This window comes from Pleurodeles waltl, chromosome 9, assembly GCF_031143425.1.
Source record: "Pleurodeles waltl isolate 20211129_DDA chromosome 9, aPleWal1.hap1.20221129, whole genome shotgun sequence".
Taxonomy (NCBI): domain Eukaryota; kingdom Metazoa; phylum Chordata; class Amphibia; order Caudata; family Salamandridae; genus Pleurodeles; species Pleurodeles waltl.
Genome location: NC_090448.1, coordinates 325339151 through 325358347, shown reverse-complemented (window position 1 = coordinate 325358347; position 19197 = coordinate 325339151). Strand labels below are relative to the sequence as shown.

At 49.0% G+C, this 19197-nt stretch overlaps 1 protein-coding gene across 2 annotated transcripts in view; it reads right to left on the bottom strand.

Moving 5' to 3' along the window:
• Positions 1–19197, bottom strand: part of RBM5 (RNA binding motif protein 5) — a 313693-nt gene that overhangs the window by 84334 nt on the left and 210162 nt on the right. For both annotated transcript variants that reach the window (XM_069206838.1, XM_069206839.1), the window contains one exon: positions 7156–7236. In XM_069206838.1, coding sequence (XP_069062939.1) covers positions 7156–7236 — 81 coding nt within the window. The remainder of the gene's footprint in view (positions 1–7155; positions 7237–19197) is intronic.

Genomic DNA, 19197 nt, shown 5'->3' with positions numbered 1-19197 from the left:
CATCGAACTTGCGGCTTTCCTTATCTGGGGGTGGTGCGTCCCCAGATGTGTGGGAGTTGGCCCTTTTCCTAGCTGCTCCTACAACGACAGAATCTGGTGGCAGCTGCGAAGTTATGAAAATAGGGTCTGTAGGAGGCGCTTTATACTTTTTTTCCACCCTTGGTGTGATTGCCCTACTTTTGACCGGCTCCTTAAAGATGTCTTTTGCGTGCCGAAGCATACCAGGGAGCATAGGCAGGCTTTGGTAGGAGCTGTGGGTGGCAGAGAGGGTGTTGAATAGAAAGTCATCCTCGACCTGTTCTGAGTGGAGGCTTACATTGTGGAATTGTGCTGCTCTAGCCAGCACCTGAGAATATGCAGTACTGTCTTCTGGTGGTGATGGCTTTGTAGGGTATGCCTCCGGACTGTTATCTGACACAGGGGCGTCGTATAAGTCCCATGCGTCCTGATCCTGGTCACCTTGGCTCATGGTGGTGTGAGCCGGGGAATGTGATGGAGTTTGTGCTGGTGAGACGTGAATTATAGGTGGAGGAGAGGGTGGCGGAGTAACCCTTTTCACCATTTTTGTTTGTGGTGTTTGGTCAGTTTGAAATTCCAGTCTTCTCTTTCTCCTAATAGGGGGAAGGGTGCTTATCTTTCCTGTCCCCTGCTGTATAAAAATACGTTTCTGCGTATGGTCTACATCGGTGGATTGCAGGTCTTCCTCAAACCTATAGTTTCGCATTTGGGCGGTCATTGATTGCTCTTCTGTATAAGAGCCTGAAACTGGGTCGGTTGCAGGTCGTTTAGGCACCGAAACCCTGTCTGCATCTTTTTTCGGCTCCGAGGTGGCTTTTTTCTTTTTCGGAGTCGAAACATCTCGGCGTCGATCTTCATCGGTGCCGCTGTCTCGGCGTCGAGCCGTGTCTACACCGCTATCTCGGTGTCGATGTATGTCTCCAGCACTTTCTCGGTCCCGAGAAGGCTGCATGCCGGTGTCTCGACCGGAGTCGGACGGTCTCGGCACTGATTGGGCCTTTTTCGGTGCAGACGGTCGGTCACCGAATTTATGGGTGGAGCCATGGCCTGGTGGCAGTGGCGTCCCCTGGGCCTTGACAATCTTCTTATGAGTGGTTTTCGACGTCTTACTCACGGTTCGTGGATCGTCGAATTCCTCGGAGTCCGATTCGTGCATCGAAAAGGTTTCTTCCTCTTCCTGTACCTCGAACTCTCGGTGGGCTGTCGGCGTGGACGCCATTTGAAGTCTTCTGGCTCGACGGTCTCGGAGTGTTTTTCGGGACCGGAACGCACGACAGGCCTCGCAAATGTCTTCACTGTGCTCAGGTGACAGGCACAGGTTACAGACCAAGTGTTGGTCTGTATAGGGGTATTTTTTGTGGCATTTGGGACAGAAAGGGAACGGGGTCCGTTCAATCGGCGTTCTTCTACACGCGGTCGGGCCGAGCAGGCCCCGACGGGGGATCGAAAACTATCCCCGAAGGGCTCCGGAGCTCTTCGATCTTCGATGCGGTGTTGATTCTAACTACGCCGATCCCGAACGCAACAATACCGACGAAAATCTTCAGAAATGTAGCTGTTTTTCCGTACCGAAACTCGGAGCAACAGGAACACGTCCGAACCCGATGGCGGAAAAAAAACAATCGAAGATGGAGTCGACGCCCATGCGCAATGGAGACAAAAGGAGGAGTCACTCGGTCCCGTGACTCGAAAGACTTCTTCGAAGAAAAACAACTTGTAACACTCCGACCCAACACCAGATGGCGAGCTATGCAAAACATGCGTATCTACAGCGACAGATGCCATCGAACAGACAAGAAACTCCCGAGGACAGCGGCACTGCTCCAAAAGAACTGCAACTTTGTTACAAGGAGCAGATTTAAAGACCCCTGCAACTCCCCGCAAGAAGCGTGAGACTTGCAACACTGCACCCGGCGACCCCGACTCGACTGGTGGAGAACAACCAACTCAGGGAGGACCCTCCGGCGACTCTACGACTGAGTAACCAAAGTTGTCCCCCCTGACCCCCACAGCGACGCCTGCAGAGGGAATCCCCAGGCTCCCCCTGACCGCGACTATCTGAACTCCATTTCCCGACGGCTGGAAAAGACCCTGCACCCGCAGCCCTCAGCCCCCAAAGAAACGGAACTTCTGTGCAGGAGTGATCCCCAGGAGGCCCTCTCCCGTGCCCAGGTGGTGGCTACCCCGAGGAGGCCCCCCCCCTTGCCTGCCTGCGACGCTGAAGAGATCCCTTGATCTCTCATTGACTTCCATTGAAAACCCGACGCGTGTTTGCACACTGCACCCGGCCGCCCCCGCGCTGCTGAGGGTGTACTTTCTGTGCTACTTTGTGTCCCCTCCCGGTGCCCTACAAAACCCCCCTGGTCTGCCCTCCGAAGACGCGGGCACTTACCTGCTGGCAGACTGGAACCGGGGCACCCCCTTCTCTCCATTGAAGCCTGTGTGTTTTGGGCACTTCTTTGACCTTTGCACCTGACCGGCCCTGAGCTGCTGGTGTGATAACTTTGGGGTTGCTCTGAACCCCCAACGGTGGGCTACCTTGGACCAAAAACTCAAACCTGTAAGTGACCTGTGAAAACTATCAATAACTTACCTCCCCCAGGAACTGTGAAAATTGCACTAAGTGTCCACTTTTAAAACAGCTTATTGTGTTTTATGTAAAAAGTATACATGCTAAAGTAATGATTCAAAGTTCCTAGAGTACTTACCTGCAATACCTTTCAAAAGAGCTATTACATGTAAAATTTGAACCTGTGGTTCTTAAAATAAACTAAGAAAAGATATTTTTCTATAACAAAACCTATTGGCTGGATTTGTCTCTGAGTGTGTGTACCTCATTTATTGTCTATGTGTATGTACAACAAATGCTTAACACTACTCCTTGGATAAGCCTACTGCTCGACCACACTACCACAAAATAGAGCATTAGTATTATCTCTTTTTACCACTATTTTACCTCTAAGGGGAACCCTTGGACTCTGTGCATGCTATTCCTTACTTTGAAATAGCACATACAGAGCCAACTTCCTACAGCTGGTGTCCCCTGAACCTTCCCATCCTCTTCAGCCTTGCAACTCTTCTTTTGCTCCTCTTGCATTTGCAAAGACTTGCTGGTGATTATCCATCACCACTGATCATCTGCAACCCAACGACCGACATGGGCCATCATCTGCACTCCTCCATGAACTCTTTAGCTCCTGGGCTCCGCAGTTGGTCTTTCACAGTCAACCAGGGTCTTCATCCACAGAAGCTTAGGTAGTAGCTACTGCTCCCGACACTCCATTGTGGACTGGTCTGTCCCCTCACTATGCAGGTCCTCTTTCAGAATCTATCACTTTTTTTTTTTTATAAACTCGTCCTGCTATAGCATAATCCTTTTTTTAAAAGTCCTCCTGTTAGTCCTTAGGAAGACCAGGTACTTACCTCTGCTCTCCTGGTCGCTGGGGAGCGCTCAGGTACTCAACTCTTGGGGTTCCAAGTTCTTCCAGCTCCCCTCTGTAAGGAAATGCCTCCTTGGCATGGTTGCCCCCTGACTTTTTGCCTTTGCTGATGCTATGTTTACAATTGAAAGTGTGCTGAGGCCTGCTAACCAGGCCCCAGCACCAGTGTTCTTTCCCTAACCTGTACTTTTGTATCCACAATTGGCAGACCCTGGTATCCAGATAAGTCCCTTGTAACTGGTACTTCTAGTACCAAGGGCCCTGATGCCAAGGAAGGTCTCTAAGGGCTGCAGCATGTCTCATGCCACCCTGGAGACCTCTCACTCAGCACAGACACACTGCTTGCCAGCTTGTGTGTGCTAGTGAGGACAAAACAAGTAAGTCGACATGGCACTCCCCTCAGGGTGCCATGCCAGCCTCTCACTGCCTATGCAGTATAGGTAAGACACCCCTCTAGCAGGCCTTACAGCCCTAAGGCAGGGTGCACTATACCATAGGTGAGGGTACCAGTGCATGAGCATGGTACCCCTACAGTGTCTAAAACAAAACCTTAGACATTGTAAGTGCAGGGTAGCCATAAGAGTATATGGTCTGGGAGTTTGTCAAACACGAACTCCACAGCACCATAATGGCTACACTGAAAACTGGGAAGTTTGGTATCAAACTTCTCAGCACAATAAATGCACACTGATGCCAGTGTACATTTTATTGCAAAATACACCCCAGAGGGCACCTTAGAGGTGCCCCCTGAAACTTAACCGACTGTCTGTGTAGGCTGACTAGTTCCAGCAGCCTGCCACACTAGAGACATGTTGCTGGCCCCATGGGGAGAGTGCCTTTGTCACTCTGAGGCCAGTAACAAAGCCTGCACTGGGTGGAGATGCTAACACCTCCCCCAGGCAGGAGCTGTGACACCTGGCGGTGAGCCTCAAAGGCTCACCCCTTTGTCACAGCCCAGCAGGGCACTCCAGCTTGCTGGAGTTGCCCGCCCCCTCCGGCCACGGCCCCCACTTTTGGCGGCAAGGCTGGAGGGAACAAAGAAAGCAACAAGGAGGAGTCACTGGCCAGTCAGGACAGCCCCTAAGGTGTCCTGAGCTGAGGTGACTAACTTTTAGAAATCCTCCATCTTGCAGATGGAGGATTACCCCAATAGGGTTAGGATTGTGACCCCCTCCCCTTGGGAGGAGGCACAAAGAGGGTGTACCCACCCTCAGGGCTAGTAGCCATTAGCTACTAACCCCCCAGACCTAAACACGCCCTTAAATTTAGTATTTAAGGGCTACCCTGAACCCTAGAAAATCAGATTCCTGCGACAACAAGAAGGACTGCCCAGCTGAAAACCCCTGCAGAGGAAGACCAGAAGACAACAACTGCCTTGGCTCCAGAAACTCACCAGCCTGTCTCCTGCCTTCCAAAGAACTCTGCTCCAGCGACGCCTTCCAAAGGGACAAGCGACCTCTGAATCCTCTGAGGACTGCCCTGCTTCGACGACGACAAGAAACTCCCGAGGACAGCGGACCTGCTCCAAAAAGACTGCAACTTTGTTTCAAGAAGCAGCTTTAAAAGAACCCTGCAACTCCCCGCAAGAAGCGTGAGACTTGCAACACTGCACCCGGAGACCCCGACTCGGCTGGTGGAGAACCAACACCTCAGGGAGGACCCCCGGACTACTCTCCGACTGTGAGTACCAAAACCTGTCCCCCCTGAGCCCCCACAGCGCCGCCTGCAGAGGGAATCCCGAGGCTTCCCCTGACCGCGACTCTCTGAAACCTAAGTCCCGACGCCTGGAAAAGACCCTGCACCCGCAGCCCCCAGGACCTGAAGGACCGGACTTTCACTGGAGAAGTGACCCCCAGGAGTCCCTCTCCCTTGCCCAAGTGGAGGTTTCCCCGAGGAAGCCCCCCCTTGCCTGCCTGCAGCGCTGAAGAGATCCGTTGATCTCTCAGACTAACATTGCAAACCCGACGCTTGTTTCTACACTGCACCCGGCCGCCCCCGCGCTGCTGAGGGTGAAATTTCTGTGTGGGCTTGTGTCCCCCCCGGTGCCCTACAAAACCCCCCTGGTCTGCCCTCCGAAGACGCGGGTACTTACCTGCAAGCAGACCGGAACCGGGGCACCCCCTTCTCTCCATTCTAGCCTATGCGTTTTGGGCACCACTTTGAACTCTGCACCTGACCGGCCCTGAGCTGCTGGTGTGGTGACTTTGGGGTTGCTCTGAACCCCCAACGGTGGGCTACCTTGGACCAAGAACTGAACCCTGTAAGTGTCTTACTTACCTGGTAAAACTAACAAAAACTTACCTCCCCCAGGAACTGTGAAAATTGCACTAAGTGTCCACTTTTGAAATAGCTATTGGTGAATAACTTGAAAAGTATACATGCAATTGAAATGATTCAAAGTTCCTAATGTACTTACCTGCAATACCTTTCAAACAAGATATTACATGTTAAATTTTAACCTGTGGTTCTTAAAATAAACTAAGAAAATATATTTTTCTATAACAAAACCTATTGGCTGGATTTGTCTCTGAGTGTGTGTACCTCATTTATTGTCTATGTGTAGGTACAACAAGTGCTTAACACTACTCCTTGGATAAGCCTACTGCTCGACCACACTACCACAAAATAGAGCATTAGTATTATCTCTTTTTACCACTATTTTCACAAAGTATTGCCAATGCTGGTTTCTATGCTCATTGCTAATGTGTATATCTCTAGTGTGTACTTACTTCCAGTTGGGAGACTGTCTATAAGGAAGCTAGTGTTGTGTTACTATACTAAAGTACCTTTATTTTTTTACAACTGTGGTTCTTTCATGTGTGATAAGTTACCGTGCGACTATAGTGGTATTACATAAGCTTTGCATGTCTTCTAGTTCAGTCTTGGCTGCTCATCCAAAGCGATCTCTAGAAAGCCCTGGCTTCCTGAACTATTTGTGGGTGGGGGTTTGTAGGGGGGGGGGGGGGGGAGGGTTACCTGGTATAATATGACAAAACCATAGGTACCCACACACCATGCCAGCTTCCTAAACCCAATTGCAGTATAACAGTATTGAGACCCGGGGACACTTGTAGTTAATAACAGTACTTGCAGTGTTCTACCCTGTAATATCGGACTGGACCCCTAGAAAAGGCTTCAAATGAGCTCTGCTATGATATTGGAGCTACTTAGCTTCCTTAAATAGTATAATTTAACTCCGACCAACTGACAAAAAACAACCTATTGGTTCTAGGTAGTAACCACAATTAAATTTTTAACATTCAGCAACACTGATGAATAATATTCGTAGAATCCAGATTATAAAATGAATCACTACTGATCAGTTAGGTTCTCCAAAGCTTTAATGTATCCAGGAGCATCAAACTTAACACCTGTTCCGGAAATACACGTATGACCAAACTATAGAGCAGGAATCTGATCCAACTACATGCACTAAAAGCATGCTCAGCCGCCCTTCAACTGCAGGTCTACTGCACTGTTACTCCAATGCCAGTTACCACTTAGACAGGGCATCTGCTGACAACTTTGCCTAATCAGTAGCTTGGCTTTTAATTTTACCGAAGTTTCACGTTGAACAGTTATCAAGTCATTCAATATTCAGATTTAGTCAAAAAGTGTTAAAAAGGTTAGACTACATGTCCAAATATACCAAATGAAAACCACTTGAAGTAAAATAAAGCAGTATGAAAATACTCACTTTAAGTGGATTCTCTTCATCACCATTCTTAATTAGCGTCATCATCTCTGGCATCATAAGCTGCCTGTCAGCCTGGGCCGCCTGAACATGGTAAAAATGCAAAGAATGTAGGGTTAGTGCCAATGAATGCAGGAGACAAACAAAAACTTCAACTGGCAGATAGCACTATTTGTTCACCCGAGCATACCCATCATCTGTAATGACCATCTGAAGTTGCTTGCCTTTCAGACATCGGTTACATTTCTAGAAAAAAGTGGTTAACATTTTAAGTCTAGGTGGTGGGACAGAAGAGAAAAAAAAAAAAAAAAAAAAAAAAAAAAAAAAAAAAAAAAAAAGGTTACTTTAGGTAACTCTTTCTAGTGAATATTCGAATTGCAGATACCTTATCTGTTGAACATCTACAGGTTACAATCTGGATCTGAAAACTTCATAGATCTTCCAAGCTAGTAAGAAAGCCCTGGCTTAGTCCCAGAAACAACACCATTGTGAGGCCATTAGAGTCACAGGAGCTATAGAACACCCAATGGAGCAAGAAAGCACCAACTCCAGCACTGTGTCAGTTATCCATCATTTCCTCCAGCAGATAAGGAAACTACATCTATGGCTATGTAGTGCAGCAATCTAGATGGGAATCTTCTGTGGCCTTTCACCATCCTCCAGAATGGGGAGGCAGGCAGGACTGGTAAGGAATCCACCAGAAATATTGTTGCCGTGACTTTTTTCCTTAGAGGGATACTTATTCCTGCACCTTTTGAATGGAATGCAAACCAGTACCCTCCAGTTACACCACTTTTTGCCTATCAGTGTGCTTACACTGTTTCCACTGGGATCCTGCTAAACAGAACCCCAGTAATTGTGCTCTCTCCCTCCAAATATGGTTGCCTAGGACCTTTCTGCACTCCACAATTGGCATACTTGTGCCTCCATATAAGTCCTTAGTATACGGCACTTAGGTACCCAGGACATTAGGGGTCCCCCATGGGCTCCAGCATATATTATGTCACCCATTGGACCCCATGCAAAATGGGTCAGCAAGCCTGCCAGTGCAGCCTGAGTGAAAAGGTGCATGCCTCCTTTCACCACAGGTCCCTATACTAGGTCAATATACATCACCCCTGTGACAGGCCCTCCTAGCTCAAAGGGCAGGGTGCAGGTCCCTGTGTGAGAGAGAACTCTTGCATGAGCAGAGGTGCCCCTACCAACTCCAGGTCCATTGCACTGGACTTCATAAGTGCAGGCAAGCCATCTTACCTCTACTGAACACAGGTCACTACTTACGTCCAGATACACAATGGTTACTCTGAACCTGGGCATGTTTGGTATCTGCGGGCACTGTAGGAAAATAACCTCTTTGGCATGGCTACCCCCACTTTTTGCCAGTCAGTGGGCTTTGACTGTTTACCGGGATCCTGATAACTAGGACCCCAGTAACTGTACTCTCCCTCTGAATGTGGTTGTCCCTAACTTTTTACACCCACAATTGGCATACTGATGCCCCCATAGAAGTCCCTAGATTAAGGTACCCACAGCACTGGGGAACCAAAGGTTCCCCTTTGGCTGCAGCATATATTATGCCACCCATGGGAGCCCATGTAATTTGTCTGCAGGCCTGCCTTTGCGAAAAGGTGCATGCACCCCTTTTCAATACAGGTACTGCACCAAGTCACTAAGTCACCACTATGGCAGGCCCTCCTACCACAGAGGGCAGGGTAAAAACACCTGTGTGTGAGGGTACCCCCCGCATGAGCAGAGCTACACCCACGAACTCCAGCTCCATTTTCCTGGACTTTGCGAGTGCAGAGAACCCATTTTACCTGTGTACTGAACAAAGGTCACTACTTATGTCCACCTACATAATGGTAACTCCAAACCTGGGCATGTTTGGCATCAAACATGTTGGAATCATACCCCAATACTGTTGCCAGAATTTGATGTATGATTCCATGCACTCTGGGGGCTCCTTAGAGGACCCCCAGCATTGCTCCTAACAGTTTGCAGGGTTTTCCTGGGCAGCCCGATCTGCTGCCATTCCACAGACAGGTTTCTGCCCCCCACCCTGCTGCTTGAGCAGCTCAAGCCCAGGAAGGAAGAACAAAGGATTTCATTTGGGAGACGGAGGCAACACCCACTCCTTTTGGAAATGGGTGTTACATGGCTTGGGAGGGGTAGCCTTCCAAAGCCACCGGTATGCTTTGAAGGGCACATTTGGTGCCCTCCCTGAATAAACCAGTCTGCACTGGTTCAGGGACCTCCAGACCCTGTCTGGCAGGGAAGTGGATAGTGGAAAGGAGAATTACCACTCCCCTGTCCATCACCACCACAGGGGTGGTGCCCAGCTGATTCTGCTATCTTGAATCCAAGGTGGGCAGAGTGCCTCTGGGAGCAACTGAGTGGCAAGGTCAGGCAGGTGACGTCTCAGCCCCTCGCCTTGATAGTTGACCAGTCCCCCTTCCAGGGCTATTTAGAGTCACCCTCTTGGGTAGGTCCTCCGATTTGACATGCAATAATCCAGCAGGACTCCTCTGCAACGTTTACTTCGACTTCTGGCCACTGGAACCACAACTGGACTTCACTGGAACCTACAATCTGCAGCTCCAGCGATGACCTCTGTAGGATGGCATGGTTACCCCCCCATTTCCTGCCGTCAGTGTGTTTGACTGTTCACTGGGATACCGCTAACCAGGACCCCACTGATTATGCGCTCGCCCTTCTAACTTGGTAACTTATACCATTAAACACCCCACACTTGGAATACTGGTGCCCCCATGTAAGTCCCTAGTATATGGTACCCAGGGCATTGGGGGACAAGAAGCTGCAGCATGTATTATGGCAAGTGTTCTGCAGACCTGCCATTACAGCCTGTGTCAGTGGGTGCCTGCACCAGGTCACTATAAGGCACCCATATAGCAGGACCTCCTAGTCCAGAGGGCAGGTGCAAATATTTGAGTGCGAGAGCACCCCTGCACTAGCAGAGGTGCCCCCATGAACGTCAGTGCCATTTTCATGGATTTCATGAGTGCAGAGATGCCGTTTTATGTGTACTGGACATATGTCACTACCTATGCCCAGCTACATAATGGTAACTCCGAACATGGGCATGTTTGGTATCATACATGTCAGAATCTTACCCCAATACTGTTGCAGGAATTGGAATTATGATTCCATGCACCTTGGGGGCTTAAAGGACCCCCACTATTGCTACCACCAGTCTTACAGGATTTTCCAAGCAGCCCAGCTGCTGCAACCCCTCAGACTGGTTTCTGCCCTCCTGCTGCTTGATCTGATCAAGCCCAGGAAGGCAGAACAAAAAGGATTTCCTTTGGGAGAGGGAGGTAACAACCTCTCCCTTTGGAAATAGGGGACACTGGCTTAGGAGAGGTAGCCTCCTTAAGCCACTTGTTTGCATGGAAGAGCACATTTGGTGCCCTCCGTGCATTAACCAGTCCACACCAGTTCAGAGACCACAAATCCCTGCTATGGCACAAACCTGGACAATGGACAGGGGAGTGACTATTCCCCGGTTCATCACCATCCCAGGGGTCATGCTCAGAACTCCTCCAGAGGGTCCCAGGGTTCTGCCATCTTGTTTCCAAGGTTGGCAGGGAACTCTGGGAAGATCTGAGTGTCCAGGGCAGGCAGGTGAAAGAGCCAGCGCCCCTCCAGAGATGTGCTTACCTGTTTACGGGACCAATTCCTCTTTCAGGGCTATTTAGGGTCTCTCTCTTGGGTAGGTCCTTCGATTTGACATGCAAGACTCCAGCATGAATTCTCTGCAACGTTTCCTTTGTCTTCTGGCCACTGCAACCACAACTGGACTTCACAGGAACCTACAACCTGCAGTTACAGCAACAAGACTGCTCTGCAACATTGTTTCTCTGGCTCTTTCCAGCAACTGCAACATTTCCCGGCTGTGCATCTTCAGAAGACAGCAACTCTTCGGCCTGCACAAGAATGTCACTCCCCTACATCCGCAGGAACCTCCCGCAACAATGACCGGCTGTGTGGATCTGCTCTCATCCTGAGCTGCCTGGATCCTGCATCACAGGTGGTGGTCCAGATTAGTCCTCTGCCAGCTGTCCAACTTTGGTGCCTTCCCACGCAGGACTGTACCCCCAAGCACCACGTCTAATGCAGTTGCCAAGGCTTGTTTGCATCTCCAAGGCGATGGGAAGCTCCAGTCGGCAGCACTCCTTTCGGCAAGACAGCCCTGTGCGTGGTTCTCCTGCAGTGTTGGATCTCTTCCTCTAGTGCTGTGTGGGCTCATTCTAAAACTTCTGTGCCCCCCACTATCTTACCTCTAAGGGGAACCCTTGGACTCTGTGCACACTATTTCTTACTTTGAAATAGTATATATAGAGCAAACTTCCTACAGTACTGCTCTAGGAGATGTTGGACGAGTTCTGCCATCTGATCCCATTGAGCTTGCCTCACTACAATAGTAGGCCCAAAGTAGATGTGGCATGTAGGAAGTTGGCTCTGTATGTGCTATTTCAAAGCAAGGAATAGCATGCACAGAGTCCAAGGGTTCCCCTTAGAGGTAAAATAGTGGTAAAAATAGATAATACTAATGCTCTATTTCGTGGTAGTGTGGTCGAGCAGTAGGCTTATCCAAGGAGTAGTGTTAAGCATTTGTTGTACATACACAGACAATAAATGAGGTACACACACTCAGAGACAAATCCAGCCAATAGGTTTTGTTATAGAAAAATATCTTTTCTTAGTTTATTTTAAGAACCACAGGTTCAAATTTAACATGTAATATCTTGTTTGAAAGGTATTGCAGGTAAGTACATTAGGAACTTTGAATCATTTCAATTGCATGTATACTTTTCAAGTTATTCACACATAGCTACTTTAAAAGTGGACACTTAGTGCAATTTTCACAGTTCCTGGGGGAGGTAAGTTTTTGTTAGTTTTACCAGGTAAGTAAGACACTTACAGGGTTCAGTTCTTGGTCCAAGGTAGCCCACCGTTGGGGGTTCAGAGCAACCCCAAAGTCACCACACCAGCAGCTCAGGGCCGGTCAGGTGCAGAGTTCAAAGTGGTGCCCAAAACGCATAGGCTGCAATGGAGAGAAGGGGGTGCCCCGGTTCCAGTCTGCCAGCAGGTAAGTATCCGCGTCTTCGGAGGGCAGACCGGGGGGTTTTGTAGGGCACCGGGGGGGACACAAGCCCACACAGAAATTTCACCCTCAGCGGCGCGGGGGCGGCCGGGTGCAGTGTTAGAACAAGCGTCGGGTTTGTAATGGAAGTCAATGAGAGATCAAGGGATCTCTTCAGCGCTGCAGGCAGGCAAGGGGGGGCTTCCTCGGGGAAACCTCCACTTGGGCAAGGGAGAGGGACTCCTGGGGGTCACTTCGGCAGTGAAAGTTCGGTCCTTCAGGTCCTGGGGGCTGCGGGTGCAGGGTCTTTTCCAGGCGTCGGGACTTAGGTTTCAGAGAGTCGCGGTCAGGGGAAGCCTCGGGATTCCCTCTGCAGGCGGCGCTGTGGGGGCTCAGGGGGGACAGGTTTTGGTACTCACAGTCGGAGAGTAGTCCGGGGGTCCTCCCTGAGGTGTTGGTTCTCCACCAGCCGAGTCGGGGTCGCCGGGTGCAGTGTTGCAAGTCTCACGCTTCTTGCAGGGAGTTGCAGGGGTCTTTAAAGCTGCTCCTTGAAACAAAGTTACAGTCTTTTTGGAGCAGGTCCGCTGTCCTCAGGAGTTTCTGGTCGTCGTCGAAGTAGGGCAGTCCTCAGAGGATTCAGAGGTCGCTGGTCCCTTTGGAAGGCGTCGCTGGAGCAGAGTTCTTTGGAAGGCAGGAGACAGGCCGGTGAGTTTCTGGAGCCAAGGCAGTTGTTGTCTTCTGGTCTTCCTCTGCAGGGGTTTTCAGCTGGGCAGTCCTTCTTGTTGTCGCAGGAATCTAATTTTCTAGGGTTCAGGGTAGCCCTTAAATACTAAATTTAAGGGCGTGTTTAGGTCTGGGGGGTTAGTAGCCAATGGCTACTAGCCCTGAGGGTGGGTACACCCTCTTTGTGCCTCCTCTCAAGGGGAGGGGGTCACAATCCTAACCCTATTGGGGGAATCCTCCATCTGCAAGATGGAGGATTTCTAAAAGTCAGAGTCACTTCAGCTTAGGACACCTTAGGGGCTGTCCTGACTGGCCAGTGACTCCTCCTTGTTGCTTTCTTTGTTCCCTCCAGCCTTGCCGCCAAAAGTGGGGGCCGTGGCCGGAGGGGGCGGGCAACTCCACTAAGCTGGAGTGCCCTGCTGGGCTGTGACAAAGGGGTGAGCCTTTGAGGCTCACCGCCAGGTGTCACAGCTCCTGCCTGGGGGAGGTGTTGGCATCTCCACCCAGTGCAGGCTTTGTTACCGGCCTCAGAGTGACAAAGGCACTCTCCCCATGGGGCCAGCAACAGGTCTCTGGTGTGGCAGGCTGCTGGAACTAGTCAGCCTACACAGACAGTCGGTTAAGTTTCAGGGGGCACCTCTAAGGTGCCCTCTGGGGTGTATTTTGCAATAAAATGTACACTGGCATCAGTGTGCATTTATTGTGCTGAGAAGTTTGATACCAAACTTCCCAGTTTTCAGTGTAGCCATTATGGTGCTGTGGAGTTCGTGTTTGACAAACTCCCAGACCATATACTCTTATGGCTACCCTGCACTTACAATGTCTAAGGTTTTGTTTAGACACTGTAGGGGTACCATGCTCATGCACTGGTACCCTCACCTATGGTATAGTGCACCCTGCCTTAGGGCTGTAAGGCCTGCTAGAGGGGTGTCTTACCTATACTGCATAGGCAGTGAGAGGCTGGCATGGCACCCTGAGGGGAGTGCCATGTCGACTTACTTGTTTTGTCCTCACTAGCACACACAAGCTGGCAAGCAGTGTGTCTGTGCTGAGTGAGAGGTCTCCAGGGTGGCATAAGACATGCTGCAGCCCTTAGAGACCTTCCTTGGCATCAGGGCCCTTGGTACTAGAATGAAAATGTCACTTACCCAGTGTACATCTGTTCGTGGCATCAGTCGCAGTAGATTCGCATGTTCTGCAATAGCTCGCCATCTGGTGTTGGGCCGGAGTGTTACAAGTTGTTTTTCTTCGAAGAAGTCTTTCGAGTCACGGGACCGAGTGACTCCTCCTTTTGTCTCCATTGCGCATGGGCGTCGACTCCATCCTCGATTGTTTTTCCCCGCAGAGGGTGAGGTAGGAGTTGAATTGTAGTAATAGTGCCCATGCAATGGAGTGACTAAGTATGCACTTATTTAAGGTTGAGATGATACATATATAAATAATTGAAGGTAACTTCCAAACTGCTACAGGCTCCCGGGGAGGCGGGTGGGCACATGCGAATCTACTGCGACTGATGCCACGAACAGATGTACACTGGGTAAGTGACATTTTCAGTTCGATGGCATCTGTCGCTGTAGATACGCATGTTCTGCAATAGACTAGTAAGCAGTTATTTCCCCAAAAGCGGTGGATCAGCCTGTAGGAGTGGAAGTAGTCTGAAATAATGTCCTTAATACAGCTTGACCTACTGTGGCTTGTTGTGCGGATAACACGTCTACACAGTAGTGCTTGGTGAATGTGTGAGGCGTAGACCATGTGGCTGCCTTACATATTTCTTGCATTGGGATGTTTCCTAGAAAGGCCATGGTAGCACCTTTCTTTCTGGTTGAGTGTGCCCTTGGTGTAATGGGCAGCTGTCGTTTAGCTTTAAGGTAGCAGATTTGGATGCATTTAACTATCCATCTGGCTATACCTTGTTTTGAAATTGGGTTTCCTGCATGAGGTTTTTGAAATGCAATAAAGAGTTGTTTAGTCTTTCTGATGTTCTTTGTTCTGTCAATGTAATACATTAATGCTCTTTTGACATCTAATGTATGTAGTGCCCTTTCAGCTACGGTATCTGGCTGTGGAAAGAACACCGGAAGTTCCACTGTTTGATTTAGATGGAACGGTGAAATAACCTTTGGCAAAAATTTAGGATTGGTCCTTAGGACGACTTTATTTTTGTGTAGTTGTATAAAAGGTTCCTGTATAGTAAACGCCTGAATCTCGCTTACTCTTCTCAGGGAAGTAATGGCGATGAGAAATGCCACCTTCCAGGTTAGGAACTGTATGTCGCAGGAGTGCATGGGTTCAAAAGGTGGACCCATAAGTCTAGTTAGGACAACATTTAGGTTCCATGAAGGAACAGGTAGTGTTCTTGGTGGTATAATTCTCCTAAGGCCCTCCATGAATGCTTTAATGACTGGTATTTTATATAGGGAAGTTGAATAGGTAGTCTGCAGGTATGCAGATATTGCTGCAAGGTGAATCTTAATGGAAGAGAAAGCTAGGTTAGATTTTTGTAAGTGAAGCAAGTAACCCACTACATGTTCTGGAGTTGTGTGTAATGGTTGTATTTGATTAATATGGCAGTAGCAAACAAACCTCTTCCATTTACTTGCATAGCAGTGCCTGGTGGATGGCCTTCTTGCTTGTTTTATGACTTCCATACATTCTTGGGTAAGTTGTAAGTGCCCGAATTCTAGGATTTCAGGAGCCAGATTGCTAGATTCAGCGATGCTGGATCTGGGTGTCTGATCTTTTGGTTGTGCTGTGTCAACAGATCTGGCCTGTTGGGCAATTTGATGCAGGGTACCACTGATAGGTCTAGCAGCGTTGTGTACCAGGGTTGCCTTGCCCAAGTTGGTGCTATCAATATGAGTTTGAGTTTGCTTTGACTGAGTTTGTTTACCAGGTAAGGAAGGAGAGGGAGAGGAGGAAAAGCGTAAGCAAATATCCCTGACCAGTTCATCCATAGGGCATTGCCTTGGGATTGTTTGTGTGGGTATCTGGATGCGAAGTTTTGGCATTTTGCGTTCTCCCTTGTCGCAAACAAGTCTATCTGAGGTGTTCCCCAGAGTTTGAAATAAGTGTTCAGTATTTGGGGGTGAATTTCCCATTCGTGGACCTGTTGGTGATCTCGAGAGAGATTGTCTGCGAGTTGATTTTGTATCCCTGGTATAAACTGTGCAATTAGGCGAATTTGGTTGTGAATTGCCCAATGCCAAATTTTTTGTGCTAACATGCTTAACTGCGTGGAGTGCGTCCCTCCCTGCTTGTTTAGATAATACATTGTTGTCATGTTGTCTGTTTTGACGAGAATGTATTTGTGAACTATTATTGGTTGGAAAGCTTTTAGTGCTTGAAAAACTGCAAGAAGTTCTAGGTGATTGATATGCAGTTTTGTTTGATGTACGTTCCATTGTCCTTGTATGCTGTGTTGATCGAGGTGTGCTCCCCACCCTGTCATGGAAGCATCTGTTGTTATTACGTATTGTGGCACTGGGTCTTGGAAAGGCCGCCCCTTGTTTAAATTTAGGTTGTTCCACCACAGAAGCGAGAGGTAAGTTTGGCGGTCTATTAACACCAGATCTAGAAGGTGACCCTGTGCTTGAGACCACTGTGATGCTAGGCATTGTTGTAAGGGCCTCATGTGCAGTCTTGCGTTTGGGACAATGGCTATGCATGATGACATCATGCCTAGGAGTTGTAATACCATCTTTGCTTGTATCTTTTGTGTTGGATACATGCGTTGTATGATGGTGTTGAAATTTTGAATTCTTTGTGGACTTGGAGTGGCTACTCCTTTTGATGTGTCTATTATGGCTCCCAGGTATTGTTGTACCTTGCGTGGCCGAATCTTGGATTTTGTGAAATTGACGGTGAACCCTAGTTTGAAGAGGGTTTGTATGATATGATTTGTGTGATTTGAGCACTCTATTAACGAATGGGCCTTGATTAGCCAGTCGTCTAGATATGGGAACACATGTATTTGCTGCCTTCTGATGTGTGCAGCGACTACCGCTAGACATTTGGTAAAGACTCTTGGTGCGGTTGTTAATCCGAAAGGCAGTACCTTGAATTGGTAATGTATTCCTTTGAATACAAACCTTAGGTATTTCCTGTGCGATGGGTGAATTGGTATATGGAAATAAGCATCCTTGAGGTCTAAAGTTGCCATGTAGTCGTGCAGCTTTAGCAATGGCAATACTTCTTGTAGTGTGACCATGTGGAAGTGGTCTGATTTGATGAAAGTGTTGACTACTCTGAGGTCTAGGATTGGTCTCAGTGTTTTGTCCTTCTTTGGTATCAGAAAGTACAGTGAGTAAACTCCTGTGTTTATTTGTGTGTTTGGCACTAATTCGATTGCATTCTTTTGCAATAGTGCCTGCACTTCTATCTCTAGGAGATTGGAATGGTGTGTTGTTAAATTTTGTGCTTTTGGTGGTATGTTTGGAGGGAACTGTAGAAATTCTATGCAGTAACCATGTTGGATAATTGCTAGAACCCAAGTGTCTGTAGTGATTTTCTCCCATGCTCTGTAATAATGACCTATTCGTCCCCCCACTGGTGTTGTGTGGAGGGGGTGAGTGACATGTGAGTCACTGTTTAGTAGTAGGGGTTTTGGGGCTTTGGAATCTTCCTCTATTTCTAGGGAATTGCCCTCCTCTATATTGTCCCCGAAAACCTCCTCTATACTGTCCTTGGTAACTGGACGGTGTGGCTTGTGAGGTGCTGGCTTGTGTGCTTTGACCCCGAAACCCCCCTCGAAAGGGCGTTTTACGGAATGAGCTGTAATTCCCTCTGCTCTGCGGGGAGTAGAGTGCGCCCATGGCTTTGGCAGTGTCCGTATCTTTTTTGAGTTTCTCAATCGCTGTGTCCACTTCTGGACCGAACAGTTCTTTTTCATTAAAAGGCATATTGAGAACTGCTTGTTGAATCTCTGGTTTAAATCCAGACGTTCGGAGCCATGCATGCCTTCTGATAGTTACAGATGTATTAATTGTCCGTGCAGCTGTATCTGCAGCGTCCATGGAGGAGCGGATCTGGTTGTTGGAGATGGCCTGTCCCTCCTCAACCACTTGTTTTGCCCTATTTTGGAAGTCTTTGGGCAGATGTTCAATGAGATGTTGCATCTCGTCCCAGTGGGCTCTGTCATAGCGCGCAAGTAGTGCCTGGGAGTTCGCGATGCGCCACTGGTTTGCAGCTTGTGCTGCGACTCTTTTACCAGCTGCATCAAACTTGCGGCTTTCTTTATCTGGGGGTGGTGCATCTCCAGATGTGTGAGAGTTGGCCCTTTTCCTAGCTGCTCCTACAACAACAGAGTCTGGTGGCAGCTGTGTTGTGATGAAAGCCGGGTCTGTAGGAGGCGGCTTATACTTTTTTTCCACCCTTGGTGTGATTGCCCTACTTTTGACCGGGTCCTTAAATATGTCTTTTGCGTGCCGGAGCATACCAGGGAGCATAGGCAGGCTTTGGTAGGAGCTGTGGGTGGAGGAGAGTGTGTTGAACAGGAAATCATCCTCGACCTGTTCTGAGTGGAGGCTTACGTTGTGAAATTGTGCTGCTCTAGCCACCACCTGAGAGTACGCGGTGCTGTCTTCTGGTGGAGATGGTTTTGTAGGGTATGCCTCTGGGCTGTTATCTGACACTGGGGCGTCGTATAGGTCCCATGCGTCCTGGTCTTGGTCACCCTGGCTCATGGTGGTGTGAGCTGGGGAGTGTGATGGCGTTTGTGCTGGTGAAACGTTAATCACGGGCGGAGGAGAGGGTGGTGGTGTAACTCTTTTCACCACTTTTGGTTGTGGTACTTGTTCCGCCTGGAACTCCAACCTTCTCTTTCTCCTAATGGGGGGAAGGGTGCTTATTTTTCCTGTCCCCTGCTGAATGAAGATACGCTTTTGCGTATGGTCCGCATCAGTTGCTTGTAGCTCTTCCTCAAACCTATGCTTCTGCATTTGGGAGGTTAGCGAGTGCTCTTCTGTATAAGAGCCTGAAGCTGGGTCGCTTGCAGTTTGTTTCGGCGTCGAAACTGTGTCTGCGTGTTTTTTCGGCTCCGAGGTGACTTTTTTCCTTTTCGGTGCCGAAACCTCTCGGCGTCGATCTGTTTCGGTGCCGCTGTCTCGGCGTCGAGCCGTGTCCACACCGGCATCTCGGTGTCGAAGCTTGTCTCCAGCACTTTCTCGGTCCCGAGAAGGCTGCGTGCCGGTGTCTCGACCGGAGTCGGACGATCTCGG